At 33.6% G+C, this 10,823-nt stretch overlaps 2 protein-coding genes across 5 annotated transcripts in view; both read left to right on the top strand.

Annotated features, from left to right (window-relative positions):
• The first annotated feature begins 291 nt into the window (after positions 1–291).
• Positions 292–3,691, top strand: LOC126915356 (farnesol dehydrogenase-like). Its single transcript, XM_050719958.1, has 5 exons — positions 292–586; positions 1,773–1,853; positions 2,410–2,537; positions 3,046–3,186; positions 3,635–3,691. The coding sequence occupies exons 1-5, from the start codon at positions 292–294 to the stop codon at positions 3,689–3,691; spliced, it is 702 nt and encodes a 233-aa protein (XP_050575915.1).
• Positions 3,692–9,185: 5,494 nt separating this feature from the next.
• Positions 9,186–10,823, top strand: part of LOC126915316 (potassium voltage-gated channel subfamily H member 5-like) — a 207,306-nt gene continuing 205,668 nt past the window's right edge. For 2 of the 4 annotated variants that reach the window (XM_050719885.1, XM_050719883.1), the window contains exon 1: positions 9,186–9,676. The gene's annotated coding sequence lies outside the window, so the exon portion shown is untranslated. Of the gene's footprint in view, positions 9,846–10,823 lie in introns of all 4 variants that reach the window. The other 2 variants (XM_050719884.1, XM_050719889.1) reach the window with 2 other exon arrangements.

Below are 10,823 nucleotides of genomic sequence, written 5' to 3'. Positions count from 1 at the left end.
GCGATTTTTCTCAGAATTTTCATGATTACATCATCAGCTTCTTTGTAACTTTCATCCGAAACATCCTTCCATATTTTTCATTTTGTGTTTTGAGATATTTAACTCGTTGCATCTGGGCAGTCTGTAAATAGCAAGTTATTACATATACGTTTCTACGTGGATGTAAACACGCGTTACTTGCTACGAGACGTCTCAAGTGACCGCTGATTGGTAGCAGCAAGAGACTGAAGTCCTTCTTATAACGGAAAAGTCTACCGCGCGCAGTTACTTTACACCACGATAATAGGAGTGATGAATTATTGGTCAGGGAAAGTCGCAGTTGTGACTGGCGCGAGCGGAGGAATTGGTCTCGCGATATCGAAAAAATTGGTTAATCATGGCATTAAAGTGATTGGTTTAGCAAGAAGAATGCATAAACTCGTGGAAGCTGCCACAATAATTGGAGAGCATAAATTTTTTCCGATCGAGTGCGATCTAACGGAAGAGGGTCAAATACGTAGAACGTTCAAATGGATCGAGGAAAATTTTGGAGGCTTTGACATTCTAGTGAATAATGCTGGCATCTTCAGTCTCTCATATGTCATGGGTAAAATATTTAATGATATAAATCTATAATGCTTTACGAACATGCTTGCATTTGCATTTTCTTTTCCTGTAATCTTTTTTCTTCTCAAGTATTGCCATTAATCATGGGTTATACACTTATTGTGCTGAAGGTGTAAAATGATCACAATATTCTGGATTCGTTTAATGCCAGTCATTTGTGGCCAGATGGCTCAATAATATTTGTATCCAGGATTTTCCTGTAGCAAACCACTATCTATAATAGCAAAACTTTCGTTGGATAAGTAGTGTTTATGTACAATTAGTGTCTCAGAATTCGTCAGAATTAACTGAGAAATCAGTTATGTGAGTAAATTTAAAAAAATCAATTTTGCTTTGCCATTAATATAACAGCTCGAGCGAATGCAAACATTTTTCTGAATGATCTTGTTTCATTAATTTAACGTCATTTAGTTAGAGTCACCGGTTTACTGTTGAAGGCGTACTATGGTACGAAGAAGAGGTATATTTGTTTTATTAGACCGGAAGCTCAAACGTACAAACAAAACAAATAAGAATCTTTGATTTTCCAAGATACGTTAATCTCAGGCGTTACAATTTCTAAGTGATAAATTTTGATAAATTGTTACCTATAAATTGGGATTGATATTTTACTGACGACTGCAACTTATACTATGTTAAAAATGTTTTACAATTTTAAACTCAGCTTTATTTTTGTTAAGTGTTGCGATTTCTTATCTCAGGTTTTCGTCTTATGAGTTCGGGAGAAACGTGAAGTATTAATGAAACAGAGATAAAATTATGAATACAATGATAATAGTAGCGTCTTGCGGAATTGATCAATCAATAATCTGTGACATTAAAGGACGAAAGTGCGATATTTTGAAGAAGACGATATCTCCATAAATGACATTTTCACGCATTTTAAAGTATTCACAGCATCAGAGATAGTGACCGGATGGTATAAATTATAAATCAAATCTCTCGAGAAGAACTGCCGAGAAAACTACTAGCTCAGCCAATTTAACAGTTCAGAAAGTCTGGAAGAATAAAAACGATTAAAATAGACATATATAATACGCATAATATATAAAAAAAATCCCACCATTTTACAAACAATTGGTTCCAATAAGTTTTACTGTAACTTGGATACATAATAATATGTATATTTATATTTGTAAGATCTAATTATAAACGTTCTGTTACAGATTCACAAATCGAAGAATATCGTAATGTCGTTAATACCAACTTAATAGCTCCAACAATTCTTGCACGAGAAGCAATGAATCGTATGAAAAAACGCGACTATATGTCATATAATTAATATCTCCGAGTAATTATTACATCTTATATTTATTCCTTTAGTAATTTACAACTCATTGTTTCGCTTGAAAATATTTATTACCCTGTCTTCCTCTTCATTCTTATTTGTTTCTTTTTAAATCTAAATATATAATTTCTGTTTTCTTAATAAAACTATTCATAGCAGGACACATAACTCTTATATCGAACACTACAAAACAAACTCTATTCGTAGCAATAACGTTTTTAATAACTCAATAACAGCAAAAACCATAAGAATAAACGATACGTTATCACATTTGCTCCTTTAACGCGATGTAACTTTAAGTAAACATATTTCTTTTAATATTTATGGCTATTTTATTCTTTTGCGAAGTCATTCTAATTCTATTGTTACTTTATTACTACTTTTCCGTTGTTTGCCTGATAGAAGGAAGAACATAGAAAAGTATTATTAAAATCCAGGATGAGGATATTATGCTAATTTTGCATACTCACCTGAATTATGTCATTTTTAATTATGATGCTATATTTGTAGCATAGCCGGATTATATCTTGAAGCTATGAACATACCGATGGGCATGTATGGCCCTAGTAAATACGGTTTAAGAGCTCTAGGGATAGAACTCCGTCACGAAGTAGCGATGGCCAAACTGAAAATCAAAATAACGGTAAGAGGTCATTATATGGATATGTATACAATATTATATAATGCTATCTTTGTTCGGTACGTAAAGAGTGGGGTTTAAGTCCCATAAAGATGTAAGGTCATTTAAAGTGAACTAATATTTCATGATTACGCATCGTTCCATTTAAAATTACTACAATCAATGAAATTAAAAGTCCATTCAGTAATAGTGCAACTTATTACATTTTTCTAATAATGTTAGTTTGATTGCTCGAAACGGTTATCTTTTCAATAATTAGGAAAATTGTTCGAAATGAAATCAAACGACTTGTCAGTGATATTCCTTTTTTAAATCATCCTCTTTACAATGAATTTGTAATGCGATCAAGCTGCTTGATATATAACGTTCATACTTTTATAATTAAAATTGGCTCAATGGAATTGTTAATGATTTTTCTTTTATTAATATAATTCTCAATAATAAAATGTAGCCATGCATGTATTATAGGGACATACAATTCTCACATTATTTTATTTGTATATTTATATAGACCATTAGCCCTGGATTTGTTCAGACAGATATGTTAAAACCGCTTTATAAATTCATGAATATCTCCCCAGGACGTTTATTAAAAGATACAGACATCGCCGAAACAGTGGTTTGCGTGCTAGGAACACCGGGAACGGTAGAGGTATGTACAGATAAAAAGCTTATCCATAAAACCATACACACTGTAGCACCTCTCAGCAACATCATCGTTTCAAATTTTAACCCTTGGTTTTAATGTCCTTTATATTATTCCCGTTTCCACGTTTTTGTAGATTTTGTGATCCTTTCGAGTCTAGGTATTCGAACGGTACCTGTGTAGAAGAATATTATTAATTCTGCCGTTATATAAATTCATATAATTTGTATAACAATTGTAGAGTTAGATAACTCCTTTTATACTTTCGTTTATTTTGGCTCCTCTCCTATTTTATTTTTTTTTATTTATTTATGTTCCATTATTTTACCTACTTTATATTTTCTTTTATTCCTTTCTTCACATTTGGACATTGGACATATCTGCATATCGTGTGAACGTTATTCATTATGCTGGTAATGGTTAACTTTGTTATTCATAAAAATAATGTTTGCAGATTTCGGATATCACGGTGTTACCACAAGGCTTGGGATCTAATGCTGTTTTACTATAAAGTGTCTGAAGCACAGGATAGCATTTCTTAGATGTCGCAACGAGCTGAATTTAATGAATCTTGCAGCTGACCATATTATTACATCATTGTACGATAGCAATAATATCCGTGTGTTAGTTCTATCCTGCAAATATCAGGTTAAATCACGGGATATCTTGTTAGTTTCGATATCATTTTAATGTTCTGTATTTATAGTAAATTATAAAGAAACGTAAGAACGTTGTATTACTTCATCAGACAGATTCTTTGGGTAAAATACAACATGGAAAATTGGGATGTATCCTTTAAAAAGTAAAACTTTGGATGTTTCGTTAAATTAATTATTTTATTTAATGAGCGAGAAGTACTCGAAAAAGAGCCTTTTATTTTCCATTAAACGATATATTAAATAATATATATTAAATACTATATGGAGGCTAATGTTTAGTTCAATATTTTGTTAGAATTTTTAGTTAAATTTTCTCAACTTAATTCCCAGTATACACCGTTGTTCAACAGTTATTTCTTAAATATATAAATCTTATATCTTCTCGTAGGTCTGCTGTAGTTTTTAATATAAGATTATGTTAAAATATTACTTCAATTCATTTATTATTTCAATATATAATTCGTTGATCGCAATAAATTGCATAATATACAATATTTATCACGTTGCGTGTTTTACGCAACGACTACTGGCTTTTGTCAGTCGGTTTCGCCAAAATGATACGTATATCAGAGTGTGAAAATGATGCGCCAAACTCTAGCGCCCAGGTGTCGTGTGTGTGAATTATGAAGTCAATGTTGCTGTGCTTGTCATGTCATGTTTTAAATGTAGAGCTACATAGGATAGGTAGGATATCTGCATTACCTATATTATCTTACTCATATGTAGATATAGATAGGTACTCTTACCTAACACATAGGTAGCATACTTTCTGGTACGTCTGTTAACCCTTTGAGTGCTGTGGGCGCATATAGGTGTCTGGCGAAAGCTATCGGTGTGGACTAAGGACATATATATGCGTTTTCTGTAAGTGCCCGGCATGGACTAAGGACGCATGTATGGGTTTTTCAATTTTTCCGAACACCTACGCAGAAGTAATACTATTACGTTTGTGTGAAATAAATATAAATGCATTCCTTACGGCAGTAAACAAATGCCAATAGTGCCTCGTTATTGTTGAAGTAGTTACCACTTGTCAGAAAATTCTACATCTGGTTTTTTTAGTTTTCTCAAGCACTGAATTTTTCACACGCAACTAAATTATTAACTTGTGTTATATTTACTAAATTTAGTTTTCTAGTTTATTGTTTTCTAGTTTATTACCCAAACTCTAGTTAACTGTAAATTTCAATGTTTATAATAAATAATTAAAAATAACTAAAAAATAACGCCCTTGAATCATTTAATCTCGTGCAAAAGAATTACTATAACTTATTACGATTTGCGCTTTGAATAGTCAATCAACAGAGTTCAGTCTACCGAAAAAGTATTCCGTCCACAGCGATCGTCAGCGCTAGACGCGCGCCGTCCGTACGGACGGCATAGGCCGCGAGTATTCAGCACTCAAAGGGTAATTATAAGTAGGTAGAGCCAGTCAGATTGGCACACGATCATCTGGATCATTCAGAGCATAGGAAGTCACTCTTGTTACTACTTTGTCACTATGCTTTGTTATATTTTATTTTATTTATTTTATTCGCGTATATTAGCTTTATTTTTAATAAGCTTAGTATTTGTTTTTCTTGCCTGATATATATATCTTCCCATCGTGATATTCATTGGTAAAATCGTGGATTTTGATTAATATTTCGAAAAATTGAATACCTGTTGAGTTAGGATCGTAAAGTAATCTAGACCTGTTTTGATTTAAAATTGCAAATGGATATTGATTTGGATTTGAATTAAGGCTGTGAGAGAATATTTTGGCCTGTACTAGAATTGTGATATAATGATTGTTTTCTGTAGCTTTGCGAATTCTAATACGACACAGCGATTCTTCCTAGTGTTTTTGATTATAAATAAAGAGTCTTAGGTATTAGAATTTTTCATTCTTTAACGCATTTGAAGTCGAATTAGAAAGACATTAACTTTTAATTAAGTTTGTAAAGTTGTGATTCGTAAATATTTAAAATAAAATTTTCTTTGCTCAGATGTAGTAATTTTTATTGAATTCATTTCAAAATACAGTGTTGCTATGTTTTTTATCGCGCTTGTTTCAGTTACTTATTTCTGTATAGTTAGATTTGTGCTAATAAATGATTGTGTTTTTTTTAAATAACATGTTTATAAAATGTTCAAATTCTTCTACAAAAATCGCGGGGAAATATGTTCTTGGATCATTTATTATAAGTAAAGATGGTGGTAATTATCAATAGTCCCCAATATAGTTCCATCACATCTTTCATTTAATAATTTGATATTTTCTTGTTTCTAATATGTCTTCCTCTCAACTTTTTTTTTAAAGATTATCAATCCAATAAATAAGTACATTACAAATTTATTAACATCTAGGAGAAGTATTACTTATATATATGAATTTCCAATAATATCTCAAATACATATAAACATTAATTGTTTACTAGTTTTAATAGGAATTAATCCTTTTGTGAATCACTAAAGAATTCATTAGGTACTTCTCTTACGTTTATACCTGTTTGGCTTTGTTTCTTTTGACGATTCAGTTGATACAATATGTAATTCCAATATTTGCCGCCGCAAGTCATAGAGGATGTAAGAAACTGACACTGACCTTTTTCCAAGTCGGCATTTCAGAACGTGAAATCATCGACGAGGTACACAATAGACGTGCCACTCGATACTGTTTCGTGTTCTATGATTTGGAGATTATCCATAGAGGTTATCTGACCCCGCATATCATTTTTATATCGCATGCGACGTTATCGATTCAGTATAGTAGTGATTGGAATTGAAACTAAATTTTTCTTTGAAATTACAAATCAGGCATAAAATAGAACATCCTTTAATTGAAGAATGTAGAATTTTACATTTTTACAATATGTACTTTTTCAGCCGTATTATGACACCACTGGTTGGAAGAGTGTTTTCATGTAGAACATTTTTGTAAATTATAAAAGATAGTTTTTTTGTATAACATATTTGTAGCCAGAAAATATAGAGGACGCTGTGTGTTGCTTCCAAAACACCGTAACCCATACCAACATCAAATTTTCCATTTTGAACTTAAAATTACAACTTGGGCTTGTTGTTGAATATTACTGCATCGATTATAAATCGTCTTCTACAACAATACAGGTGAAATACAATAAATAACAATGAATATTTTATTTATTACTTTTTAAACATATAAGTCAATAGAGGGATATATAATTGAAATTTTATAAAGGAATGACATAAGAATATGCGAGAATAGATACTTAAGGCATATAATATAAAAAGGGTATCTCTATGTGTATTTTTAATATATTTTAATATTGCTATATTTAATAAAATGTTTTGATTATTTTCGATTATTTTTTAATATGTGAAATAATAAATTGAAGTAGATGGAAACTAATCGCAGGAAACGTTTGTTACACGTTCATTTGCATCATAAAGCAGGTTGTTTAAGTTGAGTGATTTAGCTTTTTATACAAGTGATAACTTTATCTGTTCATAAGTATGTAATAATTTGTGTGGGGGATATTGTATGATGTGGCAGATTAATGATATTAAATATCAAAAATGAAAATCTAACTGATCTTTCACTACGAATTAAAATGCCGCAATAAAGAAAAAATAATGTAAATGTATCAGCATAGAAATAAAATTTTTTATTTCGTTTCATTATAAAGTTTTTATAGTTTAAATGATGTTTTGTAAAGTGTCAATTAAAAATTAAATCTTACTCCAGTTATATTGATTATCTTGTATTATGATGATTATTCACAATTTTATCATACTTTATGCGACATATGATGTTCGATACTCTTTGTAATTGTACTTTGACATGTTTTTGATTTATTACTACTCATCGAAATATATCCATATTAAATTGTTTACTTTGGTGTTACAATATTTATCAAATTTTCATGAATATGTTATGACATTGAGAAATATAAAAAGCCGTTCTCCGTTTTTATTGTAAACAAGATAATAATGCTGGCCGACGTTTAAATTGTAACTAAAATGTATGTAAGATTTATACTATTACGAGTAACAAAATGAAGTTCGGTACATTTGAAAAATCTGCATACTCTATTTCAGCGATTTTCCAGCAAATGGTTAATTCTTCATTGAATTTGGAAATGAAATGGTTTTTATTTAGAAATTAATTCACCTTTAAATTATCCTTTAGATTGAACTTGATATCGAGCATGGTATATTTAAAATTCAGCAAACTTATGGAAATACGATTGTGGGTTCAAAAAACGAAGATACACTCATATATTTGTACATCTATATTTTTTATCTTACTAAACACTATTTTATCGTTATTACCGATCTCTCTTTCAAGATCCATATTTAAAATAGAAATGAATGAAATGTACAACAAAGATACAAAGAATCATGCGATCAACCGTTTTCAGCATCATATTCTTTCCACAAGATTCTACATTGTTCATTCAATCATTAGAAATCAAACAGAAGCGTAACGTGTCACAGTTACGATAATCATGCATCGCTAATAAATATAAATGAATAACTTATTACTTATTGTAATTAGACTTATACATAGTTTTGTCAAAGTACAAAACAGCTGTCGGAATAATAACTTCTGTAGAAATATACCACACAAGTCAGCGACACAAAAATAATTATTACTTCGATCAGATCAGTCTCATTGTTCCCCACTAATAATAGCAAGAATCTCCATTCCTTTCAACAAAAAAAAAAAAAAAAAAAAAAAGAAAAAAAAAGAAAAAAAAAAGAAAATCGCACGGTATCTGGTCGAAAAAGCTATCTGTGTCATCAGTACCAATACGATTCGTCAATACCATCCGATGGATCATCCTCAGCGTATCTCGATAAGGAACTTCCGTCAAAAACGTATACGATCCATCCTCGACCGTGGTGCTCTTGCTCCACTCTGCTCCCCCTTGGTCAAATTGCATTTCGGGTTCGCATAGCGCCTCGCTAGGGCAGGAAGCGGCAGCAGGCTATATCGCAGAAAGTCCGTTCGGTGTTGCACGGTATATATACGGTCCAGAGACTGCGCAGCATCCTCACGACCGACGAACACCACACGAACGCCACGTAAACGGGGCACAGAGCGGGGGTGATAGGGGAAGGATTTCGGTTTTTAATCCGTAGATGTGGATACGTGGTGGGGTTCTGCAGGCTGGAACAAAGTAGGGAGGAATCCCGCGCGCTATGGTGGTAATGATATCGCGAAACCTGCGGGTCGTCCTTCTGTACCACTCCACTCTTTACCCCTCGCCGTTTTTCGCCCCTCTTTCTCATACTCCCACTACAACCTCCCTCCCTACCAGACCATCATCCCTCCCATCGTCAGACGTTCCGGCATCCTGTCTCACACCCTCCGTCCTCCACGGTTGGCGGGGGTTGCTACTTGCCTCCTAGTGACTTTCGTGGGGCCGAGTAACACGTGCGTGCGGAAACGCGACCGGTATCCTTCGACGATACCTCCAGATCGGCCGATTGCTAAATCGATCGTATCAACGCGATATCGTAACGGTATTTTTACGTGCCTCGTCGCGGGTGATAGTTCTATTGGTGGGTGACTCTGGTGCCGTCGATCATCGAGAAGCTGCGCTCATCAGCTGACTGCCAAGAAGAACTCGAACTCGCGATCGTACACGGTTCGATATCGATTCGGTTTAGTTTGTTTCAGTTCGGTCATCACGACGAATTGCATTTAGATGACTAGCATATGTTGGTCGGTCGTGTCGGTTTGAAGATTGTCGTTGAAGGGCCGATCGGCTGATCCTTTCTTCCAGAGGAACTATGGATAGGGTGTTGTGTGTCTGTGAACGATCAGAAGCATATCGTTTGTCGCAAGATATTCTACACGTTGGAAGGTGAAGGAATTATTGACTTATTGTCGATGTCGTTTCGTCAGTGATTTACTAGTCGAAATCGGTAGCGATCCATTCGGTCGGACGCTAATTGTAGATCGATATCGCGTACAATAATGTTTGATTTCGTTTTCGTTCACGAAAGAAACGCTAAGTTTGTTGTGCGATTAAAGTAAGTAGAAGTTCCGATGGTGTAGGTGAAGGTACTTTGTGTTGGATTTACTTCATAGTGTATTTCTTTTCGTTTCGAGAATATCGGAGGAAACAACGTGTTTTTTTAATGAACGTAATTAACCGTTCGCTCGAGTGACGTTCGTTTTACTTCGCGGAAGGAAGCACTCGAAGAAGGAATGCCGTTCTAATAAAGCCTCGTCGCGTGATGACGATTGTTCGGTTAACGAGAAAAGCTCTGACCTTCTTGCACAATTCCAGTCGACCCGATTTGAAATCGCGTAATTCATTTATGAGAACCGTCCAGAAATACAGGCGTCCGCAGCTCGACTCGTCCTTACGGAGAGAAATAGACCGAGGAAGCGGAATAATGCTATATTTGGATTAGATCGACGGTGCTTTTATCACCTTAAACATGATGTTCGATTGCTTCGCGTCTCTATATCGCATTCGAGAAGTTCTCGTTATCCTCAAAGTGGTTTCTTCGTTGTTTGCGTGACTCTACTAACGCGCACGGGCGAAAAGGAAGATAAGATAAAAGTCAAAAGGAAAGGGTTAATGAAAAGAGAAGTGCTGACAAAAGATTCTCCGAGCTGTTGGCCTTCCGACAACGTGTCTTTTTGACTCTTTAACGTTAAAGATCGAATCTAGATATATGTACGTGTTGTTTATAGTAAACGTATTACGCACATTTCTTTGTAGGCTCCTCATTTTTTAGCGGTTGATCATATGCATATTTTGCATACTAATATCCCCGTTTTTCAATTCGATTTACGATTCTACCCGTTCCATAAAATTATATTACGACATTTTTCTATATGACATATTTTTACAAATTATGTTGCAACTCTGTTTGTAACGCATTTATTCCTCTTGTCACATTCTAAATCTCTCATTATAAGCCTCAACTTAGGGATGCAGGTAACGTTATTTTTTTTATTTTCCTCTATCAATAGTTTACACATGACTTAATCCTCAA

The sequence above is a fragment of the Bombus affinis genome, chromosome 4 (assembly GCF_024516045.1).
Source record: "Bombus affinis isolate iyBomAffi1 chromosome 4, iyBomAffi1.2, whole genome shotgun sequence".
Lineage (NCBI taxonomy): Eukaryota > Metazoa > Arthropoda > Insecta > Hymenoptera > Apidae > Bombus > Bombus affinis.
Note: the sequence above shows the minus strand (reverse complement) of the source record. Positions and strands in the feature narration are given on the sequence as shown.

Bases quoted from the DNA above. Each gene is read 5' to 3' on its own strand.
- LOC126915356 (XM_050719958.1), top strand. From the start codon at position 292: ATGAATTATTGGTCAGGGAAAGTCGCAGTTGTGACTGGCGCGAGCGGA. The intron at 1,854-2,409 runs GTATGAAAAAAC...TTTGTAGCATAG, and splicing joins TGCACGAGAAGCAATGAATC to CCGGATTATATCTTGAAGCT. The intron at 2,538-3,045 runs GTAAGAGGTCAT...ATATTTATATAG, and splicing joins AACTGAAAATCAAAATAACG to ACCATTAGCCCTGGATTTGT.